This window comes from Triturus cristatus, chromosome 2_2 (assembly GCF_964204655.1).
Source record: "Triturus cristatus chromosome 2_2, aTriCri1.1, whole genome shotgun sequence".
Classification (NCBI taxonomy): Eukaryota; Metazoa; Chordata; class Amphibia; order Caudata; family Salamandridae; genus Triturus; species Triturus cristatus.
In genome coordinates this window covers 30,251,773-30,273,444 of record NC_140582.1, presented here as the reverse complement: position 1 = coordinate 30,273,444, position 21,672 = coordinate 30,251,773, and the positions used below count along the sequence as shown (strand labels likewise).

The following is a 21,672-nucleotide window of genomic DNA, read 5'->3' as shown; positions in this document are numbered from 1 at the left end:
CTGAGCAGAACTTTGTGTGAGCAGTATTGGCCGTATTCCTGTGGGAAAAAGTGACTGTACAACAGTACTAAACATTACTGGAGAAAATAACAGTAGTTTTTTGTCCTCACATAATACCTACTTTTATCTGTGGAAACAAGGGATACTATCATTTACCAATTGGTTGGTCTGGAATCTGTATCGTGTCTTTACTTCCCCCTGTGTTTTTAGTACCTGCTTTTTATCACAAAGACTTGAAATTATTTAATGACATCTCTTTAAATAGGTTCAAACGGACCATAAATAGTGATGAAGTAGATCAGACCGATACAGTCTTGCAGCAATATGTAGATTTTAATTTGGGACTCTTTTTCTTCGTTGGTGCAGCCCTAAACAGTAGAAAGATAAGACGCCTAACCGGAGTAGTAGAAGCAGTAACTAATCAGACAGCAATGGCTCTAGGAAACATTACTGAAGAACTCCAGATTACAAGAATTCTAACTCTTCAAAATAGAATGGTGCTCGATGTAGTGCTCGCTGATCGTGGTGGAGCATGCCGCATCATAGGGAGTAGCTGTTGCGTACTCATTCCTGACCACGCCCCTTCGGTCTATGACGCCATTTCTAAATTACACAAAATAGCTGCAGAAATACATCAAGACCAAGGGACATGGTCCTGGTCTGAATGGTTACAGGAACTTATATCTACTTGGGGTTGGAAATTGTTAATGGGAATAGCAATCATAGGGGCCATCTTTTTCACTTGTTGTTGCTGCATTCAATGTGCCCCCACAATATGTACAGCCTGTATAGCCATTTGTAAAAGTATTAAACCTTCCCCAGTCAATTTTCATGAATTAAATAGAGAAATGATTATGCACACCGAAATTCATGAACTAATGAATATTAATGTACACGATTAATATATGTACTTTCTAGAACGTATTCAGCACAGCTGAAAAGGAAGGACTGTGAAACCTTAAAATCTGAATCTCTCGTTTTCTAATTTAGCTGTGCTTCATTCATGCTCACCTTTGATCCGTTTTCAGCCTGACTCTATCCTTGACACCACACTTGCATAAACATTAGGTCACGAATCTAAGTTGAGACATTGTAGGCTGCGTAAACATGCAAAGTCAGCACAAAAGAACAGCTGATGTCTACACTGGGTTTTGTGTGTATTTTAAACAATGATAAAGCCTTAGACAAAGTTTGTTCAGATAAGCCTATCTTGTTATGCAGCTTCAAAGCGCGACAGTTACACAAAGCACCAAGGTTGTTGATTCTTACCGATGGTCTCATTTGTGTGTTCTTCCCAAAGCTCTATTTACCTCTGGGCGTTCCTAGTCTGTGATTTTCCCTATATAAACCCATGTAACCATTGTTCAGTGTGTTCTATCCTTGGGTATGTTGATGGTACTTGTTGGATGGAAACCCATTCATGAATGATTGAATAAACTATCCATGGTTTGACTTTGTTCTCCTGTCGATTCCTCCTTACTTGATAAGAACCCGTGGTGCACCAGCAGGTTATTAATTAATCTGCTCCACAGAATGCTCTAGGGGGTATTGTTAAAGTTCTTTGCTTTTGCACAACAAGTCTGAATACATTTAACAATCCACCTGGCAATACCGGATTTGCGAAATAGGATTGCCCTTGTGAGGTGGAGCAAAGCAACAAAAAGTTGTTTAGTCTTTATGGAATGACTTTGTTCTTTCTATGTAGTATAAGAGGGCTCTTCTGACATCTAGTGTGTAGAGCTTGTTCTGCTACTGAAACCGGTTGAGGAAAGAACACGGGTAACAACAGATAGGAAAAAATTTAGGGTTGGTACGAAGAACCACTTTGTCTTTGTGAAGCTGGAAAAAAGGTTCTTGTATTGTTAGTGCCTGTAGCTCACCAACTCTCCTCAGTGAAATAATTGCAATGAGAAACACGACTTTCCAAGAGAGAAATTACAGTTCACATTTATGCATGGGTTCAAACGGTGGGCCCATTAATCAAGTGAGGACTATGTTAGAATTCCACACTCGTGCAGGTGGAAGTCTTGGTGGTATAACTCTTTCTCATAAAAGCTTTGATAACGGGTACTCTAAAGAGAGATAAGTGTTGCCCATTTTGTAAATACGCAGCTATTGCAGCAAGATATAAACGGAGAGAAGTATAAGCTAATTCTGATCGCTGCAAGTGTAACAAATAAATGATATTTTGTATGGAAGCATCAAGAGGATTGCTGTTATTACAATAGATAACAAAACACTTCCTTTTAGCTGCATAACAAGCTCTTGTAGTAGGACTTCGGGCCTCTCTAATAATGTACATAAAGTCTGGTGGAAGATTAAGATAACCAAACTCTAGGACTTCAGGAGCCAGATCGCCAGATTGAGTTCTTTGGGATCTGGTTGTCTGATTTCTCCATGGCTCTGTGTGATGAGACTGGGTGTGAGATGCAGGACTACTGATATTTCCAACAGGGTGGTGAACCAAGGTTGATGGGCCCATGTGGGAGCTACTAGAATCAGTGTGAGGGATGTTTGCCTGAGTTTCCGAACCACTATTGGAATGAGTGGGAGAGGCGGAAAAGCGCAGGCAAATATTCCTGACCAGTTTATCCATAGTGCAGTGCCTTGGGAGCGTGGGTGTGAATACCTGGAGGCAAAGTTTGGACATTTTGCGTTTTGATGTGTGGCGAAAAGATCTATTTGAGGAAACCCCCAACTTTGAAAGTATGGGAGGAGAACTTGAGGGTGAAGTTCCCACTTGTGAATTTGCTGCCTCTGTCTACTGAGAAGTTTCGACAATCTGATAGTTAACTCCTAGCAGGTGCTCTGCTAGGAGATAGATTTTGTGGTGAATGGTCCACTTCCAAATGTCTCGAGTTAGGTGTGACAGTTGGGGAGTGTGTCCCCCCCGTTTCTGTATACAATACATAGCGGTCATGTCAGTGCGAACTAGGACAGCTTTGCCTACAAGGTGAACTTGAAAGGCTTTGAGCGCTAGAAACAATGCTAGAAGCTCCAGATGATTTTTGTGGAGAGCGCTTTGCTTTAGACTCCAAAAGCCTTGAATTGTGTGATTTTGGAGATGAGCCCCCCAGCCAGTGAGCGACGCGCCTGCTGTTAGCATTGTCTGTGAAACCGGGTCCATGAAAGGCTGTCCTTTGGATAAATTGTGTTTTCCACCACAGCAGAGAGCGAGGAGTACGGCTGTTTACAAACACTAGATCGGTTAAGAGACCCTGTGACTGGTTCCACTGATTTGCTAAGCATTCCTGAAGGGGACGCACGTAAATCCTGGCATGGGGAACAATCATGATGCAAGAGGCAATCGTTCCGAGCAGCTGTACAAACACATGAGCTGGTAGTGAGCGAGAGGGCTAAAACTGAAGAGTCAGCGCCTGAATATTGTGAATTCTGGCTGCATTGGGGAAAGCTAAAGCTCTCCGAGTATCTCCTAGATATTTTTGAGTGTAGGAAGGTTCAAGATGCGATTTCAACACATTGACTGTGAACCCCAGTTGGTGAAGTAACTGCAGTGTTATGCGAGTGTGCTGGAGACACTTTGGGTACGTACTGGCTTTAATAAGCAAGTCGTCCAAGTACAGGAAGACATGAATGTGTTGTCTTTGCAGGTGAGCAGCGACTACTGCCAGACATTTCGTAAAGACTCTGGGAGCAGTGGTGACTCCGAAGAGGAGTACCTTGAACTGGTAATGCTGTCCGCGAATACAAATCTGCAAAAATGTGCGATGAGCTGGATGTATTGGAATGTGGAAATACGCGTCCTTTAAGTGCAGAGTAGACAAAGTCGCACTGTTGTAACAGTGGGAGTACTCGTTGAAGCGTTCCCATGTGAAAGTGATTTGATTGTATGTAAAGGTTTAATTCTCGGAGGTGCAAAATAGGTCTGAGAGAACCGTCCTTTTTGGGTATGAGAAAGTACAGGGAGTATACGCCCGACCCCTGATATTGTAATGGTACGGGTTTCTAAGGCTCCCTTCAAAAGGAGAGATTGAACCTCTTGTTTGTGGAGGTGTAAATGGTCTGGTGACATTTTGTGTGAATGAGGAGGAATGTTTGGAGGATTGTTGGTAAGCTCCAGGCAATAACCAGAATGGATAATTCCCAGTAAACATTTGTCTGTAGTTATTGATTGCCAGACGTGTAGGAAGTGTGAAAGACGGGGGGAGTGTAGGCAAGTCACTGTTTGGTATTGGAGAGGGAGGTGCCTGTGTTGGAACCACTACCTCTACCTTTGCCATTGTTGCCTCTGTAGCCCCCTCTGAAGAAACCCTTGGAAGCAGAGGGCTGATTGTTGCTTTTGTACGGTGTAGAGGCAGTGTCTGAGGAGGTATTCTTGGACCCCCCCACGATAAAAGGAGTGCCAAAAGGAACCATGGCCAGAAGGGGACTGTAGGGCTCCCATAGATTTTGTCATGTCTGTGTCCTTTTTCATCTTTTCTAAGGACGTGTCTACAACAGGGCCAAAGAGGCGTTGTTTGTCAAACGGAATAGAAGCTTGAACTTCTGGTTCAAACCCAGAAATTCTTAACCATGCATGCCTTCTTAGTAGCACGCCGGTGACGACTACTATAGCCGCAGTGTCAGCCACATCTAACGCGCACCTAATGGAACTGTTAGAGATGTGCTTTCCCTCTTACACTAGGTCTTGAGCCGTGGACTTGTGCTCATCAGGCAGGAGTTGGACATTTGCTCCATTTCGTCCTACTGCGCCCTATCGTACCTGGCTAAAAGGGCTTGGGTGTTAGAAATTAGCCAGAAATGTGCAACTTGGGATGCTACTCTTTTCCCAGAGGCATCTATCAACTTAAGACTCTTTATCCGGAGGTGGAGCATCTCCTGACGTTTAAGTATTAGCACGTTTACGGGCATTAGAAACTACTAATGAATTTAAGGGTAACTGGCCCTTGATGTAAACTGGGTCTGATGGTGCAGATTTATACTTTGTCTATCCTGGGGATGAGAATACGCGCCCGAACAGGATCCTTAAATATGTCATCCACATGTCTTAGCATACCTTTGAGCATGGGGAGTGTCCGAGTAGATCTTTGGGAACTGCTAAGTGTTTCAAAAAGTAAATCCTCCTCTAGAGATTCTTTGTGTAATTGAACACCGTGATAATCAGCAGCTCTACTTAATAGTTCTATATAGCCTACTTTGTCATCTGGTGGAGAAGGTTTAGTAGGGTAGTGATCAGGATCGTTAACTGTGGGAGAATCTGTATTGTAATCCTTCCAGGCGTCTGCAGGTGCAGGATCATTGTCCCAATCCCCCCCATCCAAGTCGTCCTGATCATCAGGTGTGTATGATGGTGAATTAGTAGGGGTAATTAACAAGTGTTGTGTTTCCGGGGAAGGAGGTGATGGCGGAGGTGGAGAAGGGGGGTTAGTAACCACGTGTTTCCTCTTTATAGCGATGTGATAGGCTTCTGCGGAGTCAGATTTGTGTTTGAGTGGTAATTTAGTCAAAATATGTCCAGTTTTTGGATTGATATATAGTTCCTTTTGTTTCAGGACTGGTTTTGGAGGCAGGACATCGAAACGGGGCTCCTTTGATGATATCGGAGCTTCTTTATGTTTTGGCGCCAAAGTTTATGGTGCCGGTGTCTTGGGTGCCGAGGATTTAGGTTTCGAAAACTATTTCAGCGTCGAAGGAGGTGGGACTGTGATGGGTTTTGGCTTCGACTCCGAATGTTTCGGCTTGGTGATCGAGTGTGGACGACTCGATCCCGAGCCGGAACTCTGTGCCGAGCCCGAAGGCGGGGCATTGGAAGCATGTTGTCGTGCCGACCATGGCCCGAAGGCAAAGGTGGGACAGGAGCCTTTTTCTTCAGCTGAGTTGGACTTTGGGGCAAGGGAGGATTGCTACTCACGATACGCTGACCTTGCGGGATGTCTCCGTCCACATCGGAGCCGGACTCGGAGACAGAGATATGCTCTTCTTGTTCTTCCTCGGCTCCTATGGCATCAACAGTTTCCTGTTCGGAATCTTCTCTGAAGAAGTCCGGAATGGAGCCAGTGTTTTGGCTCTGCATGTTGTGACGTCCATCCCGACGGTCGCAGAGCGTTTTCTTCGATTGTAAAGATTTACACGCGTCACAGGCTTGTTCGTTGTGCTCCGGAGATAAGCACAGGTTGCACAACTTTGTGCGAGTCAGTGCACGGGAACTCCGCGTGGCACCGAGGGCAGAATTTGAATGGAATACGTTCCATCGACTGCGAGGAAGACCGATGCAGGTAGGCCCGTTGGCCTTCCACGAGTTTCCAGACTGAAAATAGTTTTTGCATTAAATACGATACGCGGTGTCATACATTCACCCCAGTACAGAGATCTGGGCTGGACTGGACTGTTCCCATGAGGCACAGGGTCAAGACTGATTTGAATATGGCTGGGTTCAAACTGGAATAGCATGGTGAGCAAAAAAACGATGGATTTAGGCCTCTCTGTACTGGGGTGAATGTATGACATTGTTCTGCATTCTGCCCAACAACTGTTGTTTTTGCATTATGTCCATGACTCAGCAACTGACGCCTCTGCAAACTTAGCCAGTTTCCATCCAGAAGAACCAGCAAGGATTGTAGCAGGGATGTCAAAGTGTCTGGTGCTGAACGCGAGCCACACTAAGACCGAATGGGGTCAGTTTGTGCCAGTGAAGGCCACGTTAGTATGGAAGCCCAACTGTAGGAACAACTGGGTCCGTGGGGCTCAAATGTGCATCAGCAGTTCCCGAAACCATTTTTAAGAGTTGCAGCATGGTATCCTTTAAGGCCTCATTTTGATGCTCAACAGACAATGTCCTAGGAAATTCTGGACGCATCAGCTCCAAAGCCGAGATCACCACGTCAAGTACGAATGTGGAAGTCAGATTGTGGCCCGTGGACTGTAGGCTACACAACTTCTGCTGAAAGCAGAAGCATCAGGAAAGGAGTTCAAACTTACTTTGAGTTCTTATGTATACGTTTGGACCTTTCTTTGAATGTTGCCATGGTCTTACCAAAGGTCAACTAACAGGACCACTAACAGCTTGTGACCTAGAGCGATACATTGTGACCTAGAGCGATACCACCCCCTCTTTTTATGCTTGTCGAAACAGCTTGGCTTTCAGCTCCCCGATGGCTTTCCATGCATCATGGAGCAATTGTTGTAGGACTTGTTGTCGAGCATGGCGCTGAGTCACCAAAGTCAAACACTACAAATACTGTTGAGGGCTGTGAATGGCATCTGCTTACTGCAACCGTGGCACAGTTTAAACCTTGCTAGTGTAGTGGAAAACATCCATGCAGACTTTCACAGAAAATTTCAAAATGATTCATGAGTCAGAGGTCATTAGTCTGGTACCGGTATCTAAGTCTAATGAATGTATGACACGGACTTTGGAAGCTGTACTTGCCTTGGCAGAATCCGATATCTTTGGTTCCTTGGGGCATCAATGTTAAGATCAGATGCATGCATGTGTACTAGAGAAATGGGATCTGGTATCCGTGCATGTGTTAATAGAGTGTTCAGAAATAAAGATATTAAAGGTGTATATGACAAGCATACTCCAGGGCACACTTTCCCCAAAGGACAGTCCCCAGATGGAGTAAAAGGCCTCATTTCAGGAACAAAGTGCACATCAGCAGAACGAGCATGGGTGTAGACAAAGAAGCCTAAATGGACGCAAATCTGGAATCATCATCAAGCAGAAATGTGAAAAGTCTGAAATCCTTACTTGCAACTGGCTCACTAATTTTCAAGAAAGGAAATACGGACATATCCATTGTCTGTTCTACATAGCACTGTGTAAAATGGAACAGGACTATTGAGGAAGGTCTGGGACTTTAAACCAGCAGACTTAACGGAACACAGGAGACTCTGGACCGGTTCCTTTATTTCTGAGGGCTAGAAAGGGCATCAACTGACATTCTGCAGAGTTTAAAGAAAAACACAGATGTTGAAACAAGACAAGAACTTAGACCAATGATGAAGACATGGTTCTCTACATTGTATATAGGTGTATGCTACACAGTTCAATTATCTGTCATCTTCAGCTTTGCGAAGCTGAAATTCCCTAGATATTAGAGCCAGTGGGTCCTTCTGAACATATTTTGGCGTTAGGCTCAGACAGGATTTTGAGGTGCACCACAGTCTTAGTGTTTCACTGCACATCAAATCAAGCCCCATAGTAAGGCCTCTTGGGTTTTAAAAGAAGAAGCACAAGTACGCGGGATGAGATACCAGGGTAAGGTATTTTTCGCCCTCTAGTATCAGTGTGAAATGTCGTGAAAAAACCCAATACATTTGTTGTTTTGTTTGCTGCTTCCACGCTACGGCTACCTAATACCTTTGAAAGACCAGGGATCTCAATAAGAACAAAGTGACAATGGATCAGACCCATCCAAGTTTTGACAGTTTATAACAACTGTAGTAGACATAAGTTGGCTACAGAATGAGGAAGAAAGAAATGAATCAAAGGATCTGGAAACGCCATGAATGCATGCACTCGAGGGAACGCCCTTTAAAAAAAAAAAAAAAAGTCTTCCCTCAAACCCAAGTGGAAGAAAAGACTCCGGTAAAGAGAACCGGCAGATGCACTGAATGGAGGACCCTGGATGAACAGCGCATGTGCACTGGATCCCATCAGCACCCAAAAACAAAAAAAAGAAGTTTTGTGTTTTTCTCGAATGGGGACAAAACATCCAAGAGTTTGTAGACTTGGTTCTAAACACAGACGTACTTTAAAGGTTTAGTTCCACTGGCAGAGATGATTATTTTCACATGGTTTTTAATATTGAGCAACAAAGGATCAGGAGAACACTTGTGGAAAAATGGTTAAAAGGTTAATCAAGTCCTTGGTGATCTGTGCACATAATGTACTTGATCTGAAGCCACAGAAACATTAACCAAGACTGAAATAAGGACTGTGTAAGAACACAAAGGTGCAACACTAAAATCAAATCTAGTGCTACAGAAACTACTGATGTTACATCTGCAGGCAAAACAAGGAGACTAGATGGGATTGGAAATGTGCCTATATTTCTACAGACGATATACATAAAAATAAATTTCACTGAAGTCAAATTTTGTGAAAAAGCAAACAAACCATTATTTTCATAAAGAGAAAATTAGGAAAAATCCAACATATAACTTCCCTGCCAAGCTAGAAAGATTGAACAAAATCCTGTTAAAAGACAATAGAATACCACAGCGATATATAAATCTTGAGAAAAACACATTAAAAAAAAAAAAAAAAGTAGTACCTCATCTTCCTCAATGGTCTTGGCGGCAAGGAAGAAGCAACTCACTGCAATACATCGAAGGTATTTTGGACGAGCCTACAATAAAAAGTACAACATTACAAAAATGCTTGTAGAGAGTGACAACTGATCAATGGTGACAAATCACAGCCGTAGATTTTAAGTAGCTGCACAAAAAGCGACCACACAGGTTCACGCCAACCCACGCTGAACAATTTAAGATTTCTAAGGTTCTCTACTGACCTTAAGGCTTGGCTTTTCCTCAAACAACATGTCAATAAGATTGGTCAAAGCCTGGGATCAGATCAGCATTATTTGCAAGAAAACTTTAGTTCTCCCAGCGTCCATCCTCTGCATGATCATACAAGTCCTTTTTCTGACCAATACTGATGGGTTCTATGCTCTCCTCACTGGCCTCCATTACTCCACTTACATCAGCTTTCTGTGAAGAAACCTCTAATGGCTCCCAATGCAGGCATGCACCAAATATAGATCCTGTATGTGAACTACAAGGCCTTACACCGGACTTCCTAGCATAAGAATTCTCCTTCAATTGCTAAGTCCGCATCATCTGCAGCACTAATCCACTGATACCAGAAGTATGTAACTGCAAGAAGAAAAAAAACAAGCCTTTCCCTCATTTTGCTCTTCCCCATATGAGATTATCGTCATCACTACCAATCGTCAGAAAATAATGCAAAGCCCAATGGGTTGCATTATATCTTTCCTCCCCATTTGACAATTTACCATTACGGAGCCCACAACGCAAGTGCATTGAAATGAGGTAAACTGTGTTCTACTATGCCTGTTAAGCTATTTAGAACTGTATCTATGATGTAACCTTCTCATAGTCTGCCTTTGTAAACATTGCCCCATGCTTCTACACCTCATGTGTAGCCCATCTTTCTGAAAGGTCCATCTTGACATTTCTGGGTAAGATCTACACAATACAATTATCAGAATATATATAGAGATTTTTTTAAATCAGCTATAAAAAAATAGGTGCAATCACATGATCATGAACCACCATATTTGCAGAACGTCTAAGAGAAGCCTCTAGCATACCTCTATCCTCCACAAAAGAATCTAAAATTAAATAGTAGGAGGGGACCAACGCTACATTGGGCACAAAATAAAAGTTAAACAAAAAGGTGCTTCATGTTTAGATCGATTTTTTTTTTGCTAAAACAAGCAGTTTTTTTACCTTCAATAAACACTAATCACCCTATAATGAAAATACGTATTACTTTGCTCTCAGATACATAATTAAATCTCACCACAGAAAGCCTTAGGTATCTGAAAATACTTTGCGTCACCACTGGACACACCATACAATACAAAATTTAGAAAGGGTCTCTGGTGCATCCCTCTTTAGCCATTGCCATGTTAGGGTCAGCCGCTTTCAGGTATAGAATCTAAAGGCACTCCATCACAATTCTCAAATAGCTATGGATACAACAAGGGCTTTTGAGGCAGAGCCAGAGAGATGTGGTGGATGACCACTGTGAGAACAGTGGTTGCCGGGCCTAGAGACCAGGCGTGGAGGATGAGCACTTTATGCTGTTGTGAGGGACATGGGGGGGAACTGACTGTTGTGAGTAGTGATGGACGAGTTAACAGACTGAGATTGCTGGCTTTAGATGGATAGAGCAGTGACTGCGGAGGCATGGGGGCCATAGAGTTGTGATTGTGTGGGGGTGGGGGACAGGGCACGCAGCCCCTATTGCTATGGATGATGAGAAGCAGCTGCTAGGCTGCAGTACGGAAAACATTAACTGGATATGGGCAGAGTCTTACTGCTGAGGTTGGTGTGAGTATAATGGTGGTTTTTGGACCTCAGGCTGTGGAGCGTGCCGATAACTGGCAATAGATGTGAGGCCACAGTCTACAGTTGAAGAAGCAAAGTGTATTTAATATATTCTGCAGATGTCTGAGAGGGGCATGTGCAACATGCTAGGCAAGGTGAGGGAGATGAGGTGTAGCCTGCCATGGGATATAGTTCAGTTTCCCAGGCTGCTAAAATCTCCAGTACCGAAAGGGTGATCTAGTTCCTGTAATCTCATTTGGCGACCTAAGCGATTGTTGCTCTCAGCTAAATTGGCTTAAGTGTCAGAGCTGAACTCTCCTGATACCTTCGTTATTGCTACCGACACTAGGGTGCCTGCTTTCAATAACTTTAACCCGGCATTATCTTGTGTCTGTTTAAACCCACCCCCTCACCCCCCATGTAAAATGGATTTAGAAATGATTGGCGAATTAAGTCCTGTGAATTCCAGGTAGCATATAATCCTGTGCTAATGGGTTTAAGCTGACAACAGCACATCTATGTTACATGTCATCTGTACTGAAGCAACCAGATGTTTTTTTTTCAAAAGGCAGCTTTATAAACACCACCACCAATACCACCGCCACCACCAATACCACTGCCAATACCAATACCACCACCACCGCACTGCCAATACCAATACCGCCGCCACCAAAACCACTGCCACCAATACCACCATCACCAATACCACCACTACCAATACCACCACCGCTACCACCAACAATAATACCAATACCACTAATATCGCCAACACCAGTCCCACCGCCAATACCACCAATATCAATACCACCACCACCAATACAACCACCAATGCCACCAGCACCACCAATACCACCACCACAACCAATGCCACCAGCACCACCAATACCACCAATACAAATTATACCAAAACCACAACCACCACCAATACCACCACCTCAGCGCTTCTCGCAAACTATTAATAGCAGGGGCACTGTACTAGGCCGGAGCTGCAGCCAAGACCATCCCTTCCTCCATGCCTGCCATAAAGCACAGCCCGCCCTGTACCAGGGAGGTGAAGCCAGGGCCCTACTACAGCTGGAGTATTTTTATTAGGCCAAAGATAGCAATGACATTACGTAATGCCACACTACACACTGAAATCACGGAAAGAGCAGGAAATAGCCACCCCCGCCCGCTCTTCGTACTGAGCCGCGACAGTGTAATCACAGAGCGAAAGGTGTTGGAGCGCTTTACTAGTGTTTGTAGCTTGGATCATTTTTAACTCTCACTTCACACTTTGTGTCTGTGTAATTTACAACATCTACACATCAGCTTCACTGCACTATTTATCACTACTTTGAAGACGTTGGAGGCCAGTCTCTTCCTCTGATATTTACAATCTAAAAAGCGGTTGAGAAGGACATTTATTGTAATGCAATAGGTCTCGCATTTGCGAGAGTTTAAGCTATTAGTATTGTAAATGACAGTGCTTTTATTTTTGTTTTAAAACTCAAAACATAAATAAAAAGCATTGAAATTTACAATGCCAATAGCTCAAACTTGTGTGAATGCAAGAGCTATTGCATTGCAAATGCTTGTTTGTGGAAGCACACAATGTCGGCCCAATCAAAACATGTACTCCTGGCTCGCAACGAGTGGACGGAGCCAAAGTCCCTTTCTAGTGGTACTCTCATTATTTTATTGTCTGGCGACAGCTGCACTGTCAAGCCAGACCGCAAAAAGTGGCTCAAACAAGTAACCCCCATATTTACGATTAAAACTGTATAGTCCCAACATGACATTTACTGACTTCTTAAAGACAAAGCTTGCGCTCCTAAAATGTTATATTTGAACTAAAAAAAAAATCTGACTTGTAAGTCTGCACTCCGACGACTTACACTGTACAACATTCATACAGAATTATTTTCATTACGTTTATCCAGTACTTACGTGTTATTAATAAGGACAATTTACTATCCTTACACTACAAAGACAAATCTTTTAACAGGCTCTGCTTGCGTAGAAGTGTTCAGTCTAAAATCACCAAGTCCTACACACAGAATAAACAACTGAACGGTAAACTCCAGCTTTTATCCTTAGACGACAAAGGACTTAATCACACAATGAAAAGGAACAAAATTGAAGAATACTATAGCATACTCAGTCAGCGGAGATATGATTATTTCACGAAGAGACCAGATCGCACAAAAAAAGAAGGAAAAAATATATTCAGGGTGGGCTCATGGTACTTTCTCATAACTGACCAGAAAAATACAGGCGTGGTAACCTTTACGGTCAAAAACATACCTAAAAATATTAGTTTAAAGTGCAATTGTCCAGCCTGATGAGTTGCACATTTGAGATGTGAATCTCAAGACCTTTGAGTCATACAAATATATAAATGGCCCAAGTGATGGACTCACATTCTGGAAAAATAATTATGAAAAATTATTCAAGATGCCGTTAGTTCAAAACATATAGTAGGGGTGATTTTAATTGAGCTTCTGTTCAAAATCAAGATATACAATTGTGACGAAAGTTCACCCCACACTCCACTCCCGAACATCTCAAGTTTCTAAACCCTTTGTAAATATCGGTCTCTGAGACACCCTCCCCCCAGAGACTAAACCTTCAACCAGTCAAGAGTTCATATTTTACTGCTTTCCCCATTCCTGCATTGCACAGGAGCTTTTAAACGCAAATCCTGTCAAACTAGTGAACTCCATTGGCACTGAACCAATTTGCATCTCAGATCATGCCTTTGTGACAAAGCCACCATCCCCTAGAGGACTGTATTTTAAGGTGGGATTGACAAACAATGCCAGACGTGAGGTGCTAAGCTCTTCCACGAACCTGCCAACATCCTTCATCATCTGAGCTCTGATGTGCATCCAGGGCTCCCCAAAACGCTGACAGTGTGTCAGGGTGACCGCTTACTTCCTCAGTCCAGCTCGGTCCTAAACTTTCGCTGGGCCGGGCTATGGTGCGCGCTTTTAACTGGAGAAGACGTGTAGCTAGAGCAGGTCTTTCGCTGGCATCTGAGACCAGGCTGGCCTGATAGATCGCGGTCGGAGGGATGCGCGGAGCACTTCCCTAACCCCGCCACCCCCGAACTGAACCTCCCCTACTTCCAGAGACAAGACATTCTTGTGGGGATGACTATAAGCGGGTGCAGCAAGACACCACGCCGGAGGGCAAATTGGAGGCCCCCAGGCGGCCCTTGAATGTGTCAGCCAGGCTCTGGTGTCGCCACCCCTCTGGGATTCTCTAAAGGTAGCTCTCCCCCACCCCCGAATATGGGGCCTTCAATACTCTCCAGCCCGATCGGGCCAAGGCGCTGGCGACTGCCTCTGTGGACCTGGCCTGTAGGCTGGGAAGTCACCAGACTGGCGGTAAAGAGACTGCAGCGGTGGAGAAGCAAGACCAGCCCCGCCGTGGTCCACACATCACTGAGGCCAGCACACTGCCGGGAGTAGCGAACCATCCACGTGGCTGACCCACCCAGAGGTAAGCTGAAACAAGCATTGGCATAGCCAATATGTCTCACCTTTAGGACCTTATAACTGTTTAACCATGCAACAGTTAATGTTGTTGCCCCAAAGACATTGTGCTGCATAACTAAATAATTATAAGGTCCTAAAAGTGAGACCTATTGGCTATGCCAATGCTTGTTTGTTTTTATGATGAAAGCTATTCATGAATTCCAATCAATAGAGAAACAGAAAAGCATAAGATACGGAGTTGTTCATCTGTTGGATATAAAAAAGAGCCCTCTGAGACATCTTGTATCCAAAGAAAGGGATGATGTGAGGCACCGGCAGCTCATTTACTCCAATCATTTGGAAGAACTTTTTTTATTTATTAATGTGGAAGGTGTTATATAAGCAGGAGCCAGGCCCCAAAGGGCATCAGAGCACCTCACATTTACATATGTTAAAAATAAAATATATACACAGAAAAACAAAAAGAAAACAATATCCTGTGTTTGCACCAAGGTACAGAGCGATATTACAGAGTCCAAATACATCAAGTAGATTAAATAAGCCAAAAGCAGTGCCTAGTTTTAGCTGTAATTTGCTAGATAAACAAAGATAAAACACATTAATGTTTGGAAACTCATCTTTCAAAAAGGAGTGGAGTGGTGAAGAAGTATTTACTAGACCAACAGATCGTCTTTTGCTATAATCGCGGCACCCGCGCTTTACTTTTAATGTTAAAAGTAAAGCGCAGGTGCCGCGATTATATTACCTAAAACACCTTGTTGTAGCGAACAGTTACCTCATGCTTGGAGGAGGATCACACACGCATTATTAAGACTGTCCACCTACTCGAGGAAGATGCGGAGGGATCCTCAAGACGCAACAATCGTGGGGAATTCCGGAGGGCTCCATCCAAACTCAATTCGTAAGGGGACAAAAGTGGCAAGTACGATGTTCTTAGCGGAGGTTCTTGTGGTCCAGGGGCCTAGTAGATGCCTGGCAGCTACATCACTCAATTGAGCAGGGCACAAGTCCTAAAAAAGCATTAGTGCAATGCAATCGGTCTCGCCTTTGGGACCTTGTATGTATTTAGCTATGCAGCACATTAGCCTGGTTGCTGAAACATCTACTGTTCTTTAACATGGAGGGAAAGTAAGCACCAAACTGCATGACACGCCAGGTATGGGAACACATGGAGAGAAATATTGCCTTTCGGCGGGAAATGGTATAGTCCAAAGCTCTGTTTTTAATACAAAAGCAGGGCCTTCGGTGGTCATATCACTGAAAATACAAGATTTAAAAAATATATTATTGTCTATGGGTGCTTGTGGAAGACAATTTCTATGGACTGGAATCTAGAGAATGCTAAAGTGATTCTGGTATTTTACTGACCTCTGCTGGTCGTTTTCTATCAAGAATGTTAAATAGAGGCAGTTGCCACAAAAATTTTTAAAAAGGAAGTCCCGAAGCAGAAAGCAATTCTGGTATTTTACTGACCTCTGCCGGTCGTTTTCTATCAAGACAGTTAAATAGAGGCAGTTGAACAGAAAAAAAAAGTCCCTAAGCGTAATTAGACAAGTCCTAGGTCTGATCTCCAGAGCCCACTAAGTGCGTACACATATAAGTAATACTAAAGTATATACTAAAGTATAAAACAAGAGGGCTCGAATGCTTGACCTTAAAAAGAAGTGGGGGGGACTAACCTAGTTAGGCAGTATGCAAGTGAAATCACGGCGCACGACATCCCAGCCTGCAAAATCGGCACGCAACATCACAGCGCATGACATCATGGCGCACCCCACCACAGTGCATGACATCACACATGGCATCACAGGAATTGACATCATCGAAAGTGGCATCACAAGCCACGACTTTACAGGAAGGGGCATCACAAGTGGTGACATCAGATCTAAAGCCCTCCCATATATGTTTAGCAGGTCTATCATGTGTACATTTGAGCGCATTTCGTAACACATCCTGTACATTCATTTACAAACTCATAACATTTATTAGACATGTAATATGCACGTATTGATATAGAGCGCTCTAAAACCCTGCATTGGAATGAGTAGGGCTATGCAAGAAAAAATAGTAGTACTTAATTTATTTTAACGCCTCCCCAGGGGAAGTAAGCATTATATAAATGCAATTTGTTTTGTTGTAAATACTGGGAAAGACCAACACATCAGATATTCTTACAGTGCATGCACATCTCCTAAACAGGGACTGAACAAAGTGAAACGCTGCCTCTTAAGTATGTGTGAAGTGCTAACAAGGTGTGAGCCTTTGTTTCCTCTCCACTTCATTTGCATCAGGTGTGAGGCTCCTGACTGCTCCCAGCCAAGAGACTCCAACAAAGGGAGGCCTGATGCAGAAGGAAAGCAGACAACCTGCAGGCGCTATTGAAAGTGTCCCGGTGTTTGGAAGTTACACCAGGACGAGTTCAGCACATTGTTCAGTTGGGCCCAAATTCTTGGCAGGGTGGATGGCATTCACCCTGTGAGAAAAGTGGGTGGACGCTGTCCACCCGCATGTACCCCCTACTCGTGCCCTGCAATTAAGAAAGTTTACACCTTCTTCTCATGGGTGCACAATTAGTTTTCACGTTTGGACTGTTTCTCGCTCTTCTAACCAGAGCACCCAAGAGTGGGAAGCGTGCAGATCCCAGCTCCAGATGTTTCAATCATTCAAAGGTTGAAAAAATATTACAGATGAGATCGCACGGAGACGGGAAGGGTTGGCGCCTGGAGCTTGGTCACGCCTCAGGCCCCAACTTCTCGCTACCTTCTGGCAGGCTTGGTGGTTGAAGGGGTGCATGCTCACTTTCGCCATTTCTGCGGTTAGCTGACATGGTTGTTATATAGAAATTGAACCCACTGACATCCAACTGCAGATCACTTTGCCCCATCTCCCTTCTAAACAAAGAGGTGAAGATCTGGGTCAAAGCCCTAGAACTTCAACTGATAAAAGTGGTGGGATCCCTCATCCACCCGATCAGTCAGGTTTCAACAAACCACAATATCCAGAGAGTCCATATCACGCAAGCCTTAGCATCTAGACTACATGTAAACCAGGCACTGATTGAGGTTGATTTCTGCAAGGCCTTTGACTCCGTGGGATGGGACTACGTTTTTTTTCTCTGCTTGCCAAAATTAACCTCAGTCCCTATTTCATTAGCTATGTGAAACTGCTTTATATGTTGTCTGCGAGGGTTCCCATAGGAGGGGTCATCCCTGAGCAGGCCGCAGTCGAGACCATTGTCACCCTTGCTGTTTGCACTCACCATTGAATCATCCGCGGAGTGGTTGAGGATGGACACACAAATCAGAGGGTTTAAATGGGCGCCATGACTGGAAAACAGAGTTTCTCTATACGTTGACAATGTCCTTATCTTCCTGGGGGTCCCGTTGTGGTCTGACCCCATTCTGTAAAGATCTTGCAGATGTTTGGGGAACTTCTCTGGTCTTCGTTAAACAAAGAGAGAGTAAGGGCTATTTGTTGGGAACAGACTCCCAGTCCCCTAGGGTCAATATATCGAAAACAAAAAGAGGGAGTGTCCCCAGGACTTCAGCATCCTAATGGTATTGAGAAATGGAGAGGGGTAGTAAAGGAAAGAATTCTTTCCTTATTTAAGAAACCCCTCACTCACCAACCTAGTTGGTGACCTGCTTCATCATCGGGGTCCACCCAAATAGCCGAATGCCACCTGGGTGTGCTTCAATGCCTGAACTACAGTGGAGCTGGGTTTTTGAGTGATGTGAAATAGTGGTGTAAGTGAGTGGATTAAAAATGTCTTTGTTGTACACCCTAGAATTTTCATTTGGAGCAACAAGACAAGATTAAAACCAAGTGAGATACTTAAAATGGCTCTATTGACCAAGAATTATCAGTGTTTGAGTGAAAAGAATGTCGGTCAACATGTTTCAACCTTTTAATGATAGTACAAAGTTTTCGTCAGGACCAAATATTAGAACCGGGAGGTCTGCGCACGCTAAGGAGCACCCGTCTCTGGTTTAGCAATTCGCCAGACCATTTACTTACGGTTAGGCAACCTTAAAGCCTTCTGTGTAGGGGCAAAAACATTTTTAGGAACCTAATTGCAGTTTCGCCCCGGGATTCCGTGAGGCTTCATTGCAGGTTCTCCGGCGGGCTCTACGGCTACAGAACAATGCATCTATAATCAGCCCCCACACGGTCTCCATGGGGCGAAACTGCAATTTGGTTCCTAAACATTTTTTTTTACCTTACACAGAAGGCTGTAAGATTGTCTTGGGTGGACCCCGATGATGAAGCATGTCACTAACTAGGTTGGTGAGTGAGGGATTTCTTAAATAAGGAAAGAAATATTTCCTTTACTATCCCTCTCCATTTCTCAAAACCACTAGGACGCTGTAGTCCTGGGGACACTCCCTCTTTTTGTTTTCAAACTTCTCTGGTCTACAGGTGAATGACTCAGTTATTGGTATTTCCGGTTGACACAGATCTTCCCAGTGCACCTTAGACGACTGGTTTGCATTTAATCTCCAAAAGGTTTCACTACCTAGGAGAATATGTGACCACAAATCCTCAGAGGGCTTAGGACCAGAACGTATAACCGCAATTAGACAGAATAATGAAAGACTTTGGATTCTGGGCCTCACTCCAGTTGTCCAACCTAGATAGGTCAGCCATCTTTAAGAAGGTGATGCTTCCGTGCTTGCTTTACCTGCAGAACTGTCCCAATACCCTTCCGAAGGCGTTCTTCACCTGCCTCAATGCACTGCTGCAGCACTTCCTATGGAACACTGTCCTCCTAGGATTGAGTTATCCAAATATTTTAAATCCACCTTTGAAGGTGGAATAGCAACGCCGGGCATTTACAGAGCCTCACAGCTGGCAATTTTAAATGACTAGTGGTTTTTATTACCCAGTCTATACTTCTGAAGGGTGGGTGCTGAATGGAATGTAATTATCACACCTTTTATGGAGGCTGCACTCCAAAATCCCTCCCACCGGCAGCACAAGTGTGACATGCTCAAGACCCTTGGCTAATTTTTCCGCCTGACCCCAGAGATACCCTTATGGTCTAGCACGTGGCTCAGACAAGTAGCAATGCTGTTGGGCTTTGGGTGCTGGGACCTCATTGGTAGATCTAAATTGGGAGTTTTTGTCCACCGGGACACATTAACATAATTTCTTGATCTGCAGGAAGAATTCGACCTTCACCACACTTTTACCGCAATTTGAAGATTAGACATACACTTGACCCCTACATCTCCGACTTAGACAACATTCCGGAGCTCAGCCCATTAGAGGCTAAAGTCTTGCTGACATATATTAAGAAACATCACATTTCTCTCATATAAAAATCCCTTGTGGCCAACACTCCGCACTCCTTTGTCCGATTGCAGAGAATGGGCAGTAGACCTGGGTACACATGATCAAGTCAACTGGAGGGAAGCCCTGGCATCCTCCCAGGAAGCTGCTATAGCATCTCAATTCCGTGCCATTCAATTGAAATACTTTCACCGGGCTTATCTCACAAGGGTGCGCCTGTGGAAAATGGGAGCAATACTCTCATAAACCTGGCTGGGATGCTTAGCGCCCATTTGTGACTTTCTTCACACTACGTGGGGCTGCATAGTGCTGGTACCCTTCAGGAAGAGGTATTTATTGACATCCCTGGACAGGGTCCTGGGATGGAATCTCCCAAGAAATCCCAGGCTTGCTTTGCTCCTTATTTCCGATGACATGGATGGGAATAGATACAAGCAGGCTTTATTGTGGCTAGGTATGGTTGCTGCCACATAGGACATTGCAAGGCATGAACTGATTTGGCGCCACCTGCGCTGGAGGAGTGGAGGCAAGGGCTGAATTGCTGTCTCAACTTAGAACGGCCCATTTACAGGGTCCGGGTCTGCCCCCAGAAACTCAGGAAAATTTAGGGCGGAATATACCTTGAGCCATGTGAAGCAAGACCCTGGACAATGGAAATGGTCTTACAAATGTTAGAACCCCGTGGGGTATGGGGAACCCACAAGGGACGGACTCGGGGCAGAATGGAGCATTAGGGTACCCAGATAATTGGTGAAAGTGGGGCACTTGGCTGTACTGCACTCAGAGATGCAATTTCTGACATAAGGTTTATAGGGTATCACATGTAAAACAATAAAAAGTGTTGTTAAAAATAAAAAGTTATTCAGACCACAAAAGTAAGTTCTGAAGACTATCAGCAGACCTTCTCACAAGACCACACGTGAAAAAAAAATATTTCAAACAAGATTTCAGAGAAAACGTAAACCACAAAATCAAGCCTGGCATGCACTGGGGCACGACAAATGCTAGTATTTGCAGCACCATCATTAGAAACATTGGACCAGAAAACAAAATAGAAAGAAACAAGTCCTCTAGAAAAGAAACATCTAGAAAGAGCGCTGCTAAATACGGTCACAGTGCACACAAAGCTCAACACTTTAGAATGTGGTTACAACAAATTTATTAGATAAGAAGGTAGACTAAGTTAACCTACAAAAAGTCAGACTTCTGTGACATGAATCAGTCCAGAAAACTACTGGTACACTACTTGAGAAATCAGAAAAGTGTGCCCTTTATAAATGTAAATAGAATTAAAAATGGTAACATTTGAACATACAAAATGATTAGCAGAGAACAGAAACAACTTTTCAAACAACTTCACATCCACTAGCACGTACAAGTCAACACTACATCGTTATTACTTGACCTCCTTGAAGTTTTATAACACCAAAAAGCACTATTAACTGCTTGGTTACTACAGACATGCTGGATACATCCTTAGTATTGCCTCTAGAATGCGGACATGTCCAGCATGTCCGGGTACTGGGTACCCAGGTGACATGAAAAGACCACGACTATGACCAGTGAAGTTCACACTGACTGCACGCTGTGGGGACTTAAAAAACACTGTTGCTGGGGGACTCCAAGCCACATAATCCGTAAGGCGCAAGGAAGGAGGAGATGTGCTCCTCCCACTGCACCAGTGCTATATAGTGCCATCATTCATCCCACTGTGACTGCACGCTGTGCAGGATTTCAAGGACGCTGTTGCTGAGGGACTCCAAGACCCATAATCCCTAAAGCACAAGGAAGGAGGCAGAAGTCCCCTTCTACTGTCCCAGCAATATAAAGGGCTGTCCTTCATCCCGCTGCACGG

General features: G+C 44.0%; 1 protein-coding gene across 1 annotated transcript in view; it reads right to left on the bottom strand.

The window, feature by feature from the left end:
• Positions 1 to 21,672, bottom strand: part of CCNI (cyclin I) — a 359,299-nt gene that overhangs the window by 74,120 nt on the left and 263,507 nt on the right. The window contains exon 4 of the mRNA XM_085640959.1: positions 9,240 to 9,314. Within this exon, the coding sequence (XP_085497085.1) occupies positions 9,240 to 9,314 (75 nt within the window). The remainder of the gene's footprint in view (positions 1 to 9,239; positions 9,315 to 21,672) is intronic.